The sequence below is a fragment of the Semicossyphus pulcher genome, unplaced genomic scaffold (assembly GCF_022749685.1).
Source record: "Semicossyphus pulcher isolate SPU_LCO1_2020_fin unplaced genomic scaffold, fSemPul1.0.p SCAF_17, whole genome shotgun sequence".
In the NCBI taxonomy this organism is placed as follows: domain Eukaryota; kingdom Metazoa; phylum Chordata; class Actinopteri; order Labriformes; family Labridae; genus Semicossyphus; species Semicossyphus pulcher.
In genome coordinates this window covers 23,380,155-23,397,337 of record NW_027211681.1, presented here as the reverse complement: position 1 = coordinate 23,397,337, position 17,183 = coordinate 23,380,155, and the positions used below count along the sequence as shown (strand labels likewise).

The 17,183-nt window shown below is 40.6% G+C and overlaps 3 protein-coding genes across 4 annotated transcripts; 2 read left to right on the top strand and 1 right to left on the bottom strand.

The window, feature by feature from the left end:
• Positions 1-1,246: 1,246 nt before the first annotated feature.
• On the bottom strand, positions 1,247-6,584 carry LOC138595125 (3-mercaptopyruvate sulfurtransferase-like). The gene is made up of 2 exons (XM_069666460.1): positions 6,005-6,584; positions 1,247-2,088 (listed from the first exon to the last, which is right to left on the bottom strand). Exons 1-2 carry the CDS (start codon positions 6,582-6,584, stop codon positions 1,790-1,792), a joined length of 879 nt encoding a protein of 292 aa, XP_069522561.1. The 3' UTR covers positions 1,247-1,789.
• An 848-nt stretch (positions 6,585-7,432) lies between these two features.
• Positions 7,433-10,854, top strand: rps19bp1 (ribosomal protein S19 binding protein 1). The gene is made up of 4 exons (XM_069666518.1): positions 7,433-7,583; positions 8,529-8,714; positions 8,807-8,904; positions 9,145-10,854. The coding sequence occupies exons 1-4, from the start codon at positions 7,529-7,531 to the stop codon at positions 9,292-9,294; spliced, it is 489 nt and encodes a 162-aa protein (XP_069522619.1). The 5' UTR covers positions 7,433-7,528; the 3' UTR covers positions 9,295-10,854.
• A 1,374-nt stretch (positions 10,855-12,228) lies between these two features.
• On the top strand, positions 12,229-16,785 carry atf4a (activating transcription factor 4a). Of its 2 annotated transcripts, none has more exons than XM_069665850.1 (4): positions 12,229-12,393; positions 13,410-13,589; positions 13,934-14,251; positions 14,993-16,785. In XM_069665850.1, the coding sequence occupies exons 2-4, from the start codon at positions 13,541-13,543 to the stop codon at positions 15,994-15,996; spliced, it is 1,371 nt and encodes a 456-aa protein (XP_069521951.1). In that variant the 5' UTR covers positions 12,229-12,393; positions 13,410-13,540; the 3' UTR covers positions 15,997-16,785. The 2 variants fall into 2 exon arrangements, with proteins under 2 accessions (XP_069521951.1, XP_069521950.1); XM_069665849.1 differs by having other exon boundaries at positions 14,990-16,785.
• The last annotated feature ends 398 nt before the right edge of the window (positions 16,786-17,183 follow it).

The window sequence follows — 17,183 nt, the reverse complement described above, 5'->3', positions numbered from 1 at the left end:
TCTCTGAACTTACCATCCTGAACTGGATTGTTGGGTAATGAACTCGTAAAGATCTTGTGGTTTTTTTTAAAGAAAATGTAAATAACTTTGCAGTCTATTGTTCAATATACAGTTTTAATAAGATTGCATATTACTAATAGTCTAAAAATAAATACTGTAGATTTGTGGCAAACTTGACTGCCAGGTAAAAAAAACATTTGTTTCTGGACTTTTAAGCGTCATTAACATTAACAAAACTGTACAGATAAGACATTTTCTGCAGTGTAAAGCTCCTAAAGGTAAGTCTATCTCCAGCACAGAGGCAGTGGACCTCATATTTAAAGTGAGATAGCAGAAATGATTTCTTTACAAGATAAACACACTCACCAGTTAGAGGTGAGGCAGGATGAGACAGCTACTCCTTCAGGCTGGAAGAGCAGAAAGGAAGAATTTCTTTGACTCCTTATCGTGCTATTTGTCCGACATCGGTAACAGACTGTGTTTTGGTGATGGTGCTGAGAAGTGATTTTAATTTCACACACCAGTGGTTCCAGTAAAAGAGTCGTGCATGTTTCACTTCCTTTATTTTAAGCTGTTCACCTCGTTCCTTGTTCACCCTGTTTAAGCCCTTATTACATTTACACTGTCTCTTTTATTATATCACATGTCAACAACATGAGAACGTGTGTTTTAATGCTTTTAAAATATGTTTGAAATAAGATGGATTTTTATATTTATTTAAATGCATTGATCAAGTTTCATTCTGAGGTTGTCCAATACTGTAATGACAAAACAACACTGAAACCTGGAAATGGGATTTGATGAAGTTTAGAAGGTCAACTTTTTACTCATAAAAAAAAGTGTTGATACATTTTTAATCCTGTTATTTATTTGTGTCTGCGCTTTTATTGTCAGAATTTTAAGTTGCCACAGAACATAATTTCAGAGTAAGGTATTGTCATAGCTGTAAACAAGATTGGGGAATCACGTTGACAGGTCAACATACACTTCAATAACACTGTGAGAAAACTTCCTCCTTTTATCTTGAAAGGGGAAAAACTCTCTGTGGCAGTGTGTGTGTGTGTGTGAGAGAGAGACTGCCTAATCAGCAATCAGCATCAGCAAAGTGGACTTTCCTTCCAGCCTGCTAAACTAGACTCTGCCCTCAGGTCAGTTCTGTGTCCCTTCTTACTATGCAAATATATACAGTCACATATACTGTATGTCATAATGAGAAGATGACAACTCCCAGATTCACAGTGTAGCTCTACTTTATTCAACATAAGCATTACAGCTGTAAACAAACACGTTCCAGTCTCAGTTTTAGCCTTTAGTGTTCACATAGTGCTGGCATGTCGGTCAAGTCATCTTTTAATGTGTTTGAAATGATGTCTTTAGTGATGTCGGTATGTCTGGATTATCCATTGTTTTTTTTTTCATATGACAGGAACAAGCCTATTAGTGGCACATTAAACAACACTGATACCACTCTAATGTCTGTAAGCTAATTATGAAGCCAAAGTAAGTTAGCTTAGCATAGCATAAAGACATTTCTTATTTGTGCATGGATTAAACCTAACAGATATAACACGTAAAATGTGGGAATGTTAGTTAGGAAGTGTTGATGGCTGGGTTTTTTAATAGCTGTTTTGCTCCCTTTCAACTCTTTATGCAAAGCTAGGCTAACCTGCTGCTGGCTGCAGCTTCAAAGATTAGCATGCAGACACAAGAGTGGTTTCCATCTTCTCATTTCGCTCTTGTCTCAGTCTGATCCAGTTTTAACTCGTCCACCACACCTCCTGCTAACCAATCACAAATGTTTCCCTCGTCCTTCAGATATGACGTGCTCGGGCACGGCGCGGGTGTACCACTCTGACCACGCGCCATCGTACACCGACACCCCAGGGTGCCCGCACTCGTGGGCCGCCAGCGCTACATGACACGCTGTCACAGCTGAGCCACACGACACACAAACAGGTCGGCTGAGGTCCACGCCAGCCCGGGCAAACAGGGCCTGGAGTTGCTCCTTGGGCAGGAAGTGACCCGATGGGGACAGGAAGGAGTGGAAGGGCACGCTGATGGAGCCGGGGATGTGGCCTGGTTCTGTGTCTGTCAATCAGAGAGACAGAATAGAATGAGAGTGAGGTATGTGTAGGGGAGTTGTTGTACTCTCAATTAATTGGCAACACGTAGCATAATAAAATAATAAAATAACCCTGAACCACACAGGATTTGGAAAAAAGCTCAAGTTGTAATGGACTTCTCGAGACTTTCGGAGGTAATGACAAATTTTAATTATATTTTTGAGATCCTGAATAACCTATATTAACCACTTGGGGGCAGAATAACAAGAAAACACAACATTGACATACTATCCCATCAAAGGGGTTGTTAGCAAAAACTGTCTTATTACATCAACCAGATAGGAGTTATTTGGAGTTTTCCTTTTAGTTCTATTCTGGTCTCCATTAACCAGTTAAATATATTGCTCTTTAGCAACTGAATGTCCCACAATGTTCACAAACTAGTCATCAACCTTGCTAGTCTGGTATTTTTTGGTAGGTAGGTAGTGTATTTTGAGTTTATCAGAGCTTTTTCTGAGAAGTCAGAGAAAGTAGACTTGGGGTGGCTGTCAGGAATCATTCATGGGGTAAACAAACACTGGACATCCACCCAGCAGACCCCAGTTCACGTCCGAGATCTTTGGTGTCGGAAGCTGGCTGGTTTCTGTTGGTAGTCCGAAGTTGCTACTTCGACTCTAAACAATGACCAATGAACCAAAAAGTCTTTGCTCAAATATCTTTACTGATTACCTCAACTGCCTCTGGCTAAACTAGAAGCCCTGAAAAACTGGCCGTTGGGTTTGAGATTGGCCCAAACCAAACCAAAGTCGACCACACGTTTATTGTTAGCCTGGACATGTAGAGGTATGACAACAATGGCGCTAAACTAGGAAAAACATGATCATGTGGGGAGGAGGACTTGTTGCCTTTTTCTCCTCTGACAGATTGAAAAAATCTGATGGTAGAAAAATCCAAAATTGTTGCATCTCCAACCAAACCAGCTCCTCTCTTTCTGCATTGCCTCCTCATGGTGCAAACACAACGTGCAGCTGTGCAGGCTGCAAACACCAGACAGAGTAAGAGGTCAGAGGTCAGACAGCTCAAGAAGTGTTACATCATTCCAGCTGCACCTTACTTTCAACTACGCATTTTTCAACCAGAGGACAGGGACAAAACTTGTGGAAAAAAAAGCACACCAGATAAAGTGCTGTTCATCTACTACTCTGCAAAGGTAAAGGTGGGGGCCATACTCTATAGTTATTAGGATGAATAATTTGACACGTTTTAATTCGACCACCATTATTTAGAAGCAATACCAAAACAAATGTTTTTTAATACTTTAAAAATAAAACCACGTCTTTTTACAAGGACGACATGTGCTGCCAGCCATGCAAGAGCTTTATCTGAATAAAATGAAATTATTCATTGTAAGTTAACTTTGTGAATATGTTGTTGAATGTTATCCAATGCTTTACCTGCCTTAACTGCCAGACAGCCATATTTAAAATTACAGTTCGGCTCCAAAGTGAAAGTCATTGGGCATTTACACGGTAAAATCATTATCTTTATTTACCAAAAAGGGCCCCTCTCACACTTCCCTATCTACACAAGGCATAAAAAAGACATTTTAATAGCAACTGCCAACTGCTGGAGGTCAAAGTTCATTACTGATTTCTGTCACAAATGGAGTTTCACCTGTGGAGGAGCCCTCTAACAAGGGCTGCATTTAACAACTATTTTTGTTGCTGCTCTACCTCTAACTGCTCATAAAACTTGTGCATGTACTCGGGCTGAACAATTAATCGAAATATTATCGAAATTGCAATACGACCTAATGCAATTCTTTAAAGGTGAAATGTGTGTCAAAATACCATTTTCATTTAGATATCGTGCCGCAGAGATGTTCTGGCCTACACATCATACACAGACAGAAGTATCAAATATCTTCATTTGGTACAGATCCCAACAAAAAACACACCATAAATCATTCCTTTAATATCGCAAATCATATCGAAATCGCAATATGAGTCAAAATAATCACAATTAGATCTTTTTTCAAAATCGTTCAGCCCTAGCAGGTACAGTATGCATGCAGACACTTGGGTGTGTTTGGAGGGTGCGGTTGAAGTGTATATGGATTAAGATAAGGCACGTACTGTGGCCATCTTATCACTGTAAGCACAATGCTGTCTGTAAAGATCCACATAAAGACCAACCATATCTTCATTCTAGACCATTCACTCCTCCTGCTACTGTCCTCTCCTGCAGCGTGTGTTTGTGTGTGCGCATATGGCTCAGTGACCGATGATTTAATGCATGGTTATGCGAGCATGTCCTGTATGCTCGCTCCTCTTGTGTGTTTGTGTTGTTCAGTGATTTAGGCTCGGCCTGTCCGTGTGTTTGTCCAGAGTAAACTCTGAAAAAGGCCGACATAAGAGGAAGTCGTGGACTCAGTGGACCAATATGATTTGTACCACTGCAGGCCTTTACGACGCTGAAAGCTGATGGCACAGACTGTGCGTTCATTTCACTGCAACTTTGTTTTCAGATACTGGCCCTTGATGAGGAGCTGAAGTTAGTCATTTATTCTCTGTCACAGATACTTATATGGTGAAGAAGTGGGTTTATTTTAGTTTACTGTCAACATAAAGACGATGTCGACGGCCGATTGCTATCTTCCTTTACAAGCAGACATCTGTTTCCAAAGATTATTAAAAACTAAGTTCTGACTAAGTGAGTTCTGCGTTTGCACTTCAGCCAAATCTGCCTTTGTCGCTCTCCACACAGACTTTCCTGCATACAATCAGAGCCTGTGGAAACTCGATTGGTAAAAACAACAAGGATTTCAAATGAGAATCCCCACACCACAAATCTTGTCCTTCGCCTGCAGTTTCTAGATTCATATCAGGATCTTGATGACAGTAACTCTAAAAAAGAAAAGGGCTATGAATCAACTAATAATGAAGATTGTAATGTCTGCCACGTGATCCATCAGGTACTTTAGAAGCAGAAGTGTAGCATCAGTGATGCCAAAAGAATATGAACCGGAGCACAAGCAGGGGTCAGTTGCTGAAAACCTCATGTTTAGCACGTATTAGGAGATTTGTCTCATGATGAAACATTGAACTTTTTAAATATCATTTTAAATACATTTCATATCATGATATTGATTGTCAAGCACTAGTCCATTTGTTTCCTTTTAATCAAATGACAAACATATTGATTTATTAGCCCCTCCAAGAATTCAGCTGATGTCATGTTTGTGTACAACAAAAAACAAGGACAGGACTGACAGCCACGTGGTTTCACAACTTCCTGCAGCGTGCCCAATACTCCCTGCTACCTTAGTTGTCCTGTAACAGTCTAGTCAGCACATCTGCTCAGATATCAGGATATCACATCCCCTCATCTGATCGATAAATGAACAGTGTCTGATCAGTGATGCTGAAACAAATGGTGCCCGAAATGCAATCGATAATTCAGCACATATTAAAATAGTGTAAATAGAAGACAGCATGGCCAACTGGAGACAGGTTACTGAAGTTGACCTTTAAACGTCATCAACTAGGCCTACCTAAAGATAGTGTATAAGGGCCCAATTTTTACCCACTATAGATTTTATCTAGACATCTATACAGAATATAAATATGTAGATATGGGTCTTGAATGTTGCTTATCTGCTATTTATATTTTTACATTATGTTTCAGCTACTTGTAGTTCTATGTTTATCTTTCTTTAGCATTATTGTCCTTGTTTAGCTGTATGACTTTCTGAAAATTATGCTTTGAACTGTTTATAACTTTGAAATCAACGACATTTTTCTTGAATGTGTCCACAGTCAACAAAGCTGATTATGATCATGATTCTGGCTGCACCGCTGTTTTCAGTTTGGTTGCTGCTTCCTGTCCAACTCTAACAGAAAAGTGTCATCATCACACAGACTTAACAGCAGACTACTCACTGTCTCTGGGTTCAGGGTCCAGTCCTTTGAACCTGCCTGCGGGCCTGGCGTCCAACACCTGGAACTTTTTGGTGTCCAGGTTATCCAGGATATCCTCATAGGTCTTGATCCAGGAGCGGTTCAGGGAGGCCTTAAACTCGGTCGGTGCTGGTCTCACGTACTTATCACTCACCGGTCGACCCTCCAGCTCCCAGTTCCTGAGCCCCCCGTTCAGCATCGAGACCGCGCTGTGCCCGAACACCCGGAACATCCACCACACACGGGGCGCAGAGAACGCGCCAAACTCGCTGGCGTCATACACCACGACGTGCGTGTCGCTCTCTATTCCCAATTTCCCAACGTAATCTGCAAAAATCTCCTCTGAGGGCAGCATGTGGTCCAAAGGGGAGGTTTTGTCACAACACTGGTCTATGTCAAAGAAAGCTGCGCCTGGGATGTGCCTCTTCTTAAACTCGCTCTTGGCGTTGCGCCGCAATTTGGGCAAATACCAAGAAGTGTCCAAGACGCGCATTTTCCCCTGCATCCTCATGGCCTCTGCAAGCCATTTAGAGGTGAGCATGGCTCTCGCTTGAAGCGCCATAGTAAGCGGTAGACAAGCTACAACGTTTGCTGTACTTAGAAGATCGAACTTAACCTGTGACAAAGGTTGAGAGAGGTAGAAAGAGCAAGTGCATCAAAGGTGGGGAGAGAGAGAGAGCAACAACAAACACGCCCCAGTTCACTAACAGCTGGAAGTGAATGGAGGCGGTGACACGTTACACTAACGAACAATTATCAAGTCTGAAAACTGCAGTGGGTAAGCAAAATTATGTAGGGTATTAAATTAGTGCCTTTTCACCCCATCATTACATTTCACAGATATCTAAATTATTACTCCAGCAACCGAGCTGTGCATTCATTAATTTGTGGGGTTTGGGTTTTTGAATCTAAAGAATGATGTGCTTTTTCGATAAAGGTGCTATTTTCGGGGCTTCAAAGTTCCCTCCTCTTTTAGGTGGTGCTGCTTAAAATACTCATAAACATGCACCATGAGGACAGAGGCTTATGGTGAACACATTTTTGGAAAATTAAATATTATCATTACCCGCTAATTTGATTAATTGTCTCGGGCTATGTAGTTAATAGCCATGTTCTTGATTTGTTTCTCAAATGTTCACTCTCTATTTAAGTGTGGAGGTTTATTTATATGATATAATTTGCTTTGTTAGTATTTCTCTTTATCTTTGTTGTTGGACACACGTATATCCTACAAAAGCTACTTTCGTTGAATTACGTTTATTATTTATGTATGCATTTTATTACTGTTACCGGTTTTGTCTTTAAAAACTAACGTAGTATACTAGGAGCTACAAGTTGCCTTGTGGAACCTTTAGCTTTTTGACTGTTTTTAGCCGGTTGCATTCAAGTGTTGTACAAGCGTACCTAACCGGATGTTTATAGACTCACACGTTGCTGTTCAGAAAAGAAGACACATTTCTTTGCAACTTGTTGTCATTTAAACAAACTTCACGTTATTAAATCGGGATGTCGGCGTCGTTGATCAGAAGAGGACTGGAGCTGCTGAACGATGACATTAAAGGTTCGTCCAGGCTTCTAGCTTGATAGCTAAACATGTAGTTAGCTAACGTTAGCATTGGACATCAGGGTCCTATTTTAGCCCGACCGATGCTGGTGATTTCGAGTGTGATTTTGGTAATAAAATGCGCATGTTATTACATTTTATTAATGCTTATATCTCAAAGTATAAAATTAGCGATTTTATTTTTATAGAGTAATAATAATATTATAAAGTATTGATAAATAAAGTACTTTATCTCTGTTATGATTTATCATGCACTTCAAGATGATGACAGATAACGCTACCCACAATAAGTTAAACAAGGCAGGAAGAGATTTGTTTAATATTTGTATTAGGGATGCACGATATTGGATTTTTTGCCGATATCCGATATGCCGATATTTTTTTCCATCCCTTTTTGACGATTTCGATACCGATATATTAGGCACACGTTTTTTCCACCTAATTGCAGAGAACATCAAGTCTCCCCTGTAGTGGAATTGATATTATGCCTACTCTTATTGTAGTGGCCTACCGGCAGATGCAGAAATAAATAATACAGTGTGTTTTAAAATGTACACATTCACTGGGCAATATCATAAAAGTACATAAACTATTTTTTTGTATGTAAAATTTTCTTTTGAATAAAACTGTAATATTCGTCAAGCTTTTTTAGGGAATCATTAAGCATTTTGGCGTAATTAAAGCATTGTTTTATCGGCAGAAAATATCGGTGGAAAAATCTCTTATCTGCCAATGCCGTCATTTTCAAGCCATAATCGGCAGATACCGATAACGTGCCAATAATATCGTGCATCCCTAATTTGTAATGTACTAACTCAAATCTACAGCAATTTTAGAGCATTCGCCAATCCATTACCTACACATAAAGTATTGTCTTGTTTGAACAGTAATGTTAAATTGGCTTTCTGCCTTGCCTTATGTCCTGTATCTGCATACTGCCAGATGCCAGTAAAGTCAAGAAGAAGAAGAAGAATCAGCAGCAGCAGACACCCAGCTCAGCCACGGTCATGGAGCTGGTGAGCACAAAGCGACAGGGAGTCACCAAGCAGGTCAAACGTCTGCAGGGTCGCCTGGGCCCCGGCAAGAGCAAAGCTACAGTCAAAGACAAGAGGATCAAGTCTGCAGTGGGTCAGTCACAGTCACAAGTAAAATTCACATGTTTTACAATATGTGTTATACCTTCTTCCGCTGAACTAACACTTCTTTGTTGTTAATCGCAGAGGAGTTCAGGAAGAAACAGAGAAAGAGCCAGATGAGTGCTAACCTCAAGTACTTCATGGGAACGGGCTACAAAGCAACAAGCTCTGATACTTTAAAGGTAAGAACAGCTGAGAAAACTCAACTGTTACAACTGTCATCAATGATGATGACTCCTTTCAATACTTTATGTGCAATACATTGTCATTTTTATACTATTCTATATACCAAAGGAAGGATCTCACAGATCTGAATTTATACCTCTGTTGGTCAAAAGTCAAAAGTTGTGTGGTTTGTATTAGATGATCATTTAATTATTACTTTAAGTTAGCCCCCTTTTGACATCTCTCTCTCTTTGTAGATCATGAACCACAATTCAGGGAGACAGTCCAGGAATCGCCTCGAGCAACCGGCCAAGGAGGCCAAGAAGCCAGAGTCTTTGTTCACAGAGGAGGAGTTCCAGCAGTTCCAGAAGGAGTACTTTGGCAGGACTGTTGAGGAGAACAAATGAAGCATACCCAAACACACACAGAGACACTGGAGACACAGTGGGAACACCACAGCTGCGTTTTTTGGATCAAAGTGGATTTCTGGTCCAGATTATGTTCTGGAAGTTGGTTCCTCTTCATGTCTCAGCGGTCAAAGGTTTTTTTTTGACTCTGTGCTGGCAGACAGTTTGGGTTACATAAAGGGAGCATGTGCTCTCGGTTGTTTTTCCTGCTCAGAGTTTCACTTCCAAATGCAGTCATTCTGAAAATAGTGTGACTTGAACCTCATGACTTCGTTAGGTAATGTTCTGATGAAAAGGAGACTCTTCTTTTGACAAGAGAAAGTGCAGCTTGTTAAAACCATCTATTCTTAAAGTTGTAGTCACTTCATTTCACACATATTAAGCGTAACCTACAATAGATTTGTCAAGAAAATGTGAAGACAAAATAAATTTCTTTTTTTTAATTGTTGAAACTTTTTCCTTTATATTGTTCAAATGACCTCTAATACAGTTCCTATCTTGAGATTCCAGGCTAGGGCTGCAACTAATGAGTATTTTCATAATCAGTTCATCTGCTAATTATTTTCACAATTAATCTTTTGTTATATAAAATGTAAAAGATTCAGTTTAAGTCAGGGTGCAGTAGCAATAAATCTACAGGCATAGATACAGTCTTTGATCACAACCTTACTAGGGACTTTCTAGAAACACAAGTTTTGACTAACAAATGGACGAGCATGAACACTTAGGTCTGTACACAAGGATGGAGTTACATTTTTTGAAAGACCGAATACAGTTTTAAGTGTTACTGTTGCTTTTTGGTGTTGCAGTGAATTTTGGACTTTAATTTCATTTGTATTATGTTGATGCTGCCACTATTCATTACATCATAGTGTTTTGGAATGAGCACTTTCACAGTGTGCCGGTGTGCATGCAGTGGGGCCATCAGCTTTCTAAGCTGCAGGAATAAAGTTTTACTTTACAGCTGAACTTTTAACAGATGTGCAAATGATAAAAATGCAGATTCTTATTCGTAAGTTGTAAGATGTGAATCATTTGCACTCACAACCTGCAAACATTTGGGAATCAGCGTATAAAATTTTACGTCGAGAATGAAAGTGAGCGCAGCAAAGGACAGCGATAAAAAGATGGCTCAGACACAGACAGGAGTGTTACACAACGGATAACGCCACATGTAAGAACGATAATTCTTCCAAGTAATGTGTACATTGTTTTTTAACTGTGTAATCGATGAGCAGGGGAAATTTATTTTTTATTTTTTCTACAATATTCTTTTTGCCTTCTTTGGTCTGGGGTGGAGAAGATACCCTCTAAAGGTAAGTGAGAAAACATGTATTTTATTGAGATTTGGGATCTTAAAATTTGTCAAATGCATTTGATCTTTATTCAAAGGTTTATTCCAAAAGACACCTGGAGGTGGTTGAAGTTTTGGAAGACGTTTCACCTCTTATCCGAAAGGCTTCTTTGGCTCGAAACTGACTAATGGACGGACCTAGAAAAATGAGCTTCTGTAGGTCATTATGCTAATAGATGTAGTCAAATGTCAGTCGTTCACCTTGGCTGTTGACCTATCATCACCACAGGCTCTATCCATTTTTTACTTGTGATCTTTAGATATGTGTTGTATTTGGGTAAAAGTTTTACTATTTGGTATTTATAAGTAAAAATATTAACAGTGATATAAGCCTCATATTTGAACATATTGTATATTGTGTTTGTTAGTCTTCACTTTATTTCCTTATTTTTTGTAGGGGGGTACAAATCTATATTTACACACTGAATAACCAAAATCCTATAAATTACCATAATTTGAATGGTTAGAGTCGTGGTAATGAGATGCATTGCTGCTAATTGTTTTGTCCATTTATTTTAGTTGGGTTTTTTTTGTTTCATTAATATATAAACTATTTCAAAGAGATTAATGGCCCTTTCTCGTTCAAGTCTTAATTAATGTTTTATTCATGATCTGCACAAATGTGAAATGTCCTTACATTTTGAAAGACTATAGATAGCCTAATGATATACTTTTTTAAAACGTGTAGATAACCACCAGGGGGCGGACCATTTCTCATCCCAGTGAGTTCATCGAGTTTAACCAACAGCTGCGATGAATTCACAAGAGACAGCATAGTGGTGCAGGGACAGCCCACAAAAGGGAAAATGAGAATGAAAATATAAGCTGGGAAAATTAGTGATATACAGTTCAATACGTAGATGTGAAAGTTTTCCTCCTACAATAAAAGTCAGTTACTAAAGTGATCGTCAGTGTACAATGTGTAAAATCGTTCTTTGCTATACACAGCAATAACAGACGATATATGACCATCCCATTAGACATTCAAAAAGCTTTCATCAACATCATTATTTAAACTGATTTTAAAAACCAAAACATTTTTTTTATGTTTAAGTTATGACCATATTCAATTAGATGTATGCTTATATATTAAATAAAGTAGTGATTAAGTGTATAAATTAATTTTACGTGGTAACATGGTGAAAAGTACCTTTAAATATGTGTTATGTAATATTTGTTGCGGGGGTGTTACTCCTCATCACGTCCTTTAAAAAAGACTCAGAAAACTATTCTCCTACTCAATGTTTACATTTTGCATTTGACCTACATTTGCCGAAGGGAGGCACTCGTGTTTAAAGCTCCATATGGATCTATTTTGTCAGCTGTATATACGTTGTGCATAAAACCGATCGCAAAAAACTCTCTAACGTGGTAATCACATCTGTGCGCTTGTTTTGGTTATTACTGCCGCCCAACTGCAAGGTACTTAATTCGTTATTTCTTGTGAATTCATTTGCCTAAGAGGGAAACTCCTCTCACCCGCACTGCTAGTGACACTTACAACAAACGCCCCCGCGGAGTGACACCGCGGAGGAATGCAGTCGGCGGTACCTCGCCCTTTATAAACAAGGGTGACTCTCTCCGCCCGTCTCTCGTTCCGTCAACAGTAAAAGCAATTGTATACTCACAGTGGACGCTCTCCCGCGCTAAAATGGCAGTTTAGAGGCGTGCGGCGGCTATCCTTGCAGCGGCAACAACCCGGCAGTGCAAAGGCTAAGTGCACTGGCTATTTCTGGCAAAATGGCGTAAGTATTTTTTTGTTAATATTGTAACTTTCCTGAGCCTAATGTTAACTCGTCTTGTCGGTGTTCAAACATGTAAGACTTGTTGAGTGCTGTCAAGTATAATTTGTTAAAACATTTGCTTACTAGAAATATAACAACTTTATACCGATTTGTTAAATACGTTTCCTGGTTCTAAGTTAGAGGTAGTGTCAAATTACAGACTGTCAGTTGAAGTAGTCCCAGCCTGCGAGCGAGCCTGTGTCCTGCCGTTTGTACAAGCATTAGCGAGGCGTATTAACGGTTGTCTCAGTAAACAAGTGCTCGCATTTGAAGTCAATGTGTATTTTAAAACAGAAACATTTCTGTGGAGCTTTTCTCAACATTGGTAGCGTTTGTGTGTGTAAAATACTGACAACGTGGCGTGTCCAAAATGGCGCGCAGTGTCCTTTTCACTCAGCCCTCTAACAGATGGCTTTGTTGTGAAAATGGCGGTTACACTCCCACATCTCCGCCGTGACTCACCGAGGTGGGCGGTGTTACCGGCCAGATCATGACCAAATAAGGAGATGTTATCCCCCGGTAGAGGGCGGAGTATTTACCCATCAACACAGCTTTGTCACTTCAGTGGAAGGATTAGCCAAAATTAGCCTCCCCTCCCCCATGTGCTAACAGCCTTAGCGACTTGAGCACACGCTTACAAGAAAGTAACATTGTTAGCATGAGGGTAATTAGTCAGGGAATGTTTACTTTTTCCAGGAAATGTATCCATTATGGGGAATTTTCCAGATATACAAATAGTTGGCCCACTAAGAGCCTTATTTTTATATGATTTTAATGTTTTGTTCCAAGACTCTTGTCTTATGAAAGAAACAGGGAAGTTGATATTTGAGGAAGTGTTCTCATGTGATGGGGAAAATTCACTACTTTGTGAGCTCTAAAAATATGTATGTTCATAGTTTCCCTATTAATTAAGCATTCAAACTGTATGTTATAATTTTCTCAGCCTAACATGTCCTACATCTGTGTCGCCTACCCAGGTCTCTCTCGGCAACCACCCTCAGCTTTGCTGCCGTCGACAGCACTACGATACAGCACGACTTGTTATCGTCATCAGACTCGTCTGTGTTTTTATTCAACCTTTCACGGCTACCACTGACCATCAGCAGCCATGACACTCTCCCAGCTCGCCTTGGAGGACGTGGAGGCCCTGTACTTCGGTCGGTGTTGTGATGATGAATCATCTTTTCAAAGCACCACTACAATCATAACTGAATTAAAGAGCACTTGGTGTAAATAAGCTGGAAAGTGTGGCAAATCCTTAACTTTTATCAAACAGAAGTACAATGAAACAATAGTCAGCCCCTACCATACATTTGTTTTGTCATTAGATAGTTGACCTATAAAATGATCTCATCATACTGAAGCTTGATGTGTCTGACTTAATTTCTGATATATATTCAATATATGGCATCAAATGCCTTGACTGAACAGATTTATTATTCAAAACATGTCATTTGGTGCAAGGAAATGTCATGCTCAACATGGATGTCCTTGTCCACAGGGCCCTCGTTTCTGATGGCTGACCCCATGGGGCCCCTTCTGGACCAAGATGAAGAAGAAGCTCTTTCTCCCTCCTCCTCTTTAGAGGGGAAGGCGCCAGCTTCGCCCCCCCTCTCTTTCTCTTCCTACGCATCTTCCCTGTCTCCCTATCAGGCCTTATCGTCTTCACCGCTCTCTTCTGCCTCCCCACCTCCTTCTCCTCTTACTCCCTCCCATTCCTCCTTCCTGGGAACCAAGGCTGGAGCGGACTCACTGTCCCTCCCCTGGCTGGGTGCCAATGACCTGCTCAATGCCAATATTGGAGCAGACGATGGCAAAGGTGAGTGTGATTTTGAACTTCCATTAATTTAATATATAGCTTAGATAAATCTCAAAAAAGAATATAGAAATAGAAGAAGCAGTAAGTTGGATTACAGAAAAGTAGGGTGTAAAATAAAAAATGTTTTTTGTATCAAACAGTTTTAAAATTAAGTCTAAAAATCTTTCCAACCTAACCCCCTGTTCTCAGAGTTGAGAGTTGAGGTTGAGACATTCAGTTGTTTTCAGGCAAGCTTTAAATATTTCATATGGCTCATTCAATGACTGTAAAGCACTTGAGATGGCCTTGCAGCCAGCGTTTCCAAGATTGTAAAGGGTTGGAAAGGTCTTATCTTTTCCACAACACCACAACACACGTACTGAAAATTAAATACACAAATAACTAAATTGTAGGTGTGTAGGGCAATGGTTAAATGTTAGCAGATTGTAGGTGTGGCTTTAGAGTGTGTGGTTCAAACCGGCTCCAACTGGTTTTGTTCAGTGTGTAATTTCACAATGACGTGATTCCCTTTGTGTAACATCTTCAGTCAGTATGACGCTAATTGTGGCTCTTGGCATCTGTTAAAAGAAGTGATCCTGTTCTTGATATACATTCAAAGTGTTACCATGTGTCAAAGAAACTTGACATCACAGGGTCGCAGACTATTATGAAGTTGTACATGCACCAAACTCCAGGAAGTTTTTTTTGTATTGCAACGTAACTCCTGATGTATTTATTAATGAAGAAATCCTGTGTCAGCAGATGATGCTTTTGCGGGCATGGACTGGATGTCAGAAAAAATTGACCTGAGTGAACTTGACCTTGATTCCCTCATTGGCTCCTGCTCATCCGATGAGTCCCCCAGTTCCCCAGAGGATCTCCTGGCCTCCCTTGACTCCCACATGGATCTGGATCTAGACCCCTTCGATACAACCATCCCTGTCCCAAATGACAGCCTGGAGCTGGGTCTGTCACTGCCCAGCGTCCCCTCTCTCCCTCTTGAGCTCCCCCTCCCTGAGGCAGCTGAGACGAAGAAGACGGAGTCTGCTCCTGATCAGGAGGTTGTTATGAAGTCTGAGCCTCCCTCCCCGGTTCCCTCTCCTTCTCCTCCCTCCTCTCCAGTCTACACACTGGAGCTTGGGAGTGAAGTGGATGTCCTTGATGCAGAGAAAGCGGCCACATCCGTTACAGCTACCATCATTCCAGATCCCAGTGGAAACATTCAGACCAGCAGCCCTATTGTGCTCTCCCTTCCCTCCTCTGGCCACATTGTGGTGGTGCTCACCAACAAAGAGGAGCTCTCCCTCGCATCTCTCCCTGACCAGACCCTAAACGTCTCTCCTCCATCGAGCGACAGCGACAGCGATTCTGGCATTGAGTCTGGTGCTGGCTCGCCCTCTCGCCTCCCCTCACCTCCACCAACCCCCTCTCCACCAGCTGGTTCCTCCAGGACCAAACCTTACTCTAAACCAGAGCCTAACACCACCTCCTCTCCCTGTGCAAAGGTGAAATCAGTGTCTGGTGCTCCAAAGGTGGAGAAGAAACTGAAGAAGATGGAGCAGAACAAGACAGCAGCCACCCGCTACAGACAGAAGAAGAGGGTCGAGCAGGAGCAGCTGGGCTCAGAGATGGATGAATTGGAGAAGAGAAACCACGAGTTAACGGAAAAGGCAGAGTCCATCAGCCGAGAGATTCAGTACCTGAAAGATCTGATGGAGGAAGTCCGTAAGCACAGGCGCGGAAAGACCAGCTCGGTGGCTCAGTAACCAGAGTGTTTGTTAGGCACCGTAGTAGTGATGGAGTTGTGTTTCTGCTCTATTCCTCGCTTGCCTCTTCAGTATCTTTTAAGATACGAATGGCATGCGAGGGTGGATGCATGAAACTTTCAACTGAACAGAATAGAGGGAACAGCTGGATGAAGAGAAAAGCCTCTGAAAGTTGAAATCATTAGTGTAGAGCAGGGGGCTGGGAGGTAGTCAGGTGAAGCATCTGTACATGCTTGTCTCTCAGTCCCCTGTTAGATCCCCATAATGTACTTCCTGTCTTTATTCGCAGTACTTGTACAAACAGGCAGGAAGTATATTTGCCTTTGTAGACTAGGCATGCAAAACATGAGTCACCGTAGCTCCCGGTAGTCTTGTAGACCCGAATCCCTTTATAAAAAAAGAACACATTTCCTAACACTCCAAGCATCAGTCAAATCCCAGGCCTTAGCTTCAAGAAATATTTCCAGTCAGTAGAGCGAGAAACCACTTTTACCTTGTTGTTACCCACTCCCTTTTAACCCAGTGTCACCCCACTTTGACCTTCCTCTTAACAGCTTCAAGTCCAGAAAGGGGCCTCAGCCTATTTATGAATTCTTGACATTACACTGTCAACATGGATGTTTTTGTGTATATAGTTATCTCCTCCTTTGCTTGCCGATTGTGGCTTTCGTTATTTAATGCTGGATAAACCTGATAGTTCACTGATTAGCTGAGTCTCTTAGCACAGCTGTTTGGCTTGTAAAAATGCTCTTCTTTCCTTTTTTCTAATAAATATCTATCAGTACTCAAGTGGCTTGTATGATGTCCTTTACTGATGGCAGAGAAACGGTAATGAAAGGGAAATTTCCATCACAAACAATTTAAGTTGCAATGTGAAATATTTAAATTTAAAGGCTATAACTATAATTTGTCATTCAATTCTTTATCAATCAAATGATTTGTTTACTATAAACACTAGTCAAGTCTATAAAACAGGAAAGGTTCTTTCCAGTTTTTAAAAGTGGTCATAGATAAGTCGTGAATGTTTTAGTTTAAAATATTTAAAAAAAAATCTTTTAATTACAGAAGCTTGAACACATATTTGTAGATATGGGATTTTTTAAATGGTACAGGGTTCTTGCACAAATTTTAAAACCAAATTCAATGCTTTTGAAGAACTCAACAAATATAATTTAAGGCACTTATTT

Coding starts and splice junctions, on each gene's coding strand:
- rps19bp1 (XM_069666518.1), top strand. CDS start 7,529: ATGTCGGCGTCGTTGATCAGAAGAGGACTGGAGCTGCTGAACGATGAC. Junction 7,584..8,528: donor GCTGAACGATGACATTAAAG/GTTCGTCCAGGC, acceptor GCATACTGCCAG/ATGCCAGTAAAGTCAAGAAG. Junction 8,905..9,144: donor CAAGCTCTGATACTTTAAAG/GTAAGAACAGCT, acceptor CTCTCTTTGTAG/ATCATGAACCACAATTCAGG.
- LOC138595125 (XM_069666460.1), bottom strand. CDS start 6,584: ATGGCGCTTCAAGCGAGAGCCATGCTCACCTCTAAATGGCTTGCAGAG. Junction 2,089..6,004: donor GGACCCTGAACCCAGAGACA/GTGAGTAGTCTG, acceptor TCTGATTGACAG/ACACAGAACCAGGCCACATC.
- atf4a (XM_069665849.1), top strand. CDS start 13,541: ATGACACTCTCCCAGCTCGCCTTGGAGGACGTGGAGGCCCTGTACTTC. Junction 13,590..13,933: donor CGTGGAGGCCCTGTACTTCG/GTCGGTGTTGTG, acceptor CCTTGTCCACAG/GGCCCTCGTTTCTGATGGCT. Junction 14,252..14,989: donor TGGAGCAGACGATGGCAAAG/GTGAGTGTGATT, acceptor ATCCTGTGTCAG/CAGATGATGCTTTTGCGGGC.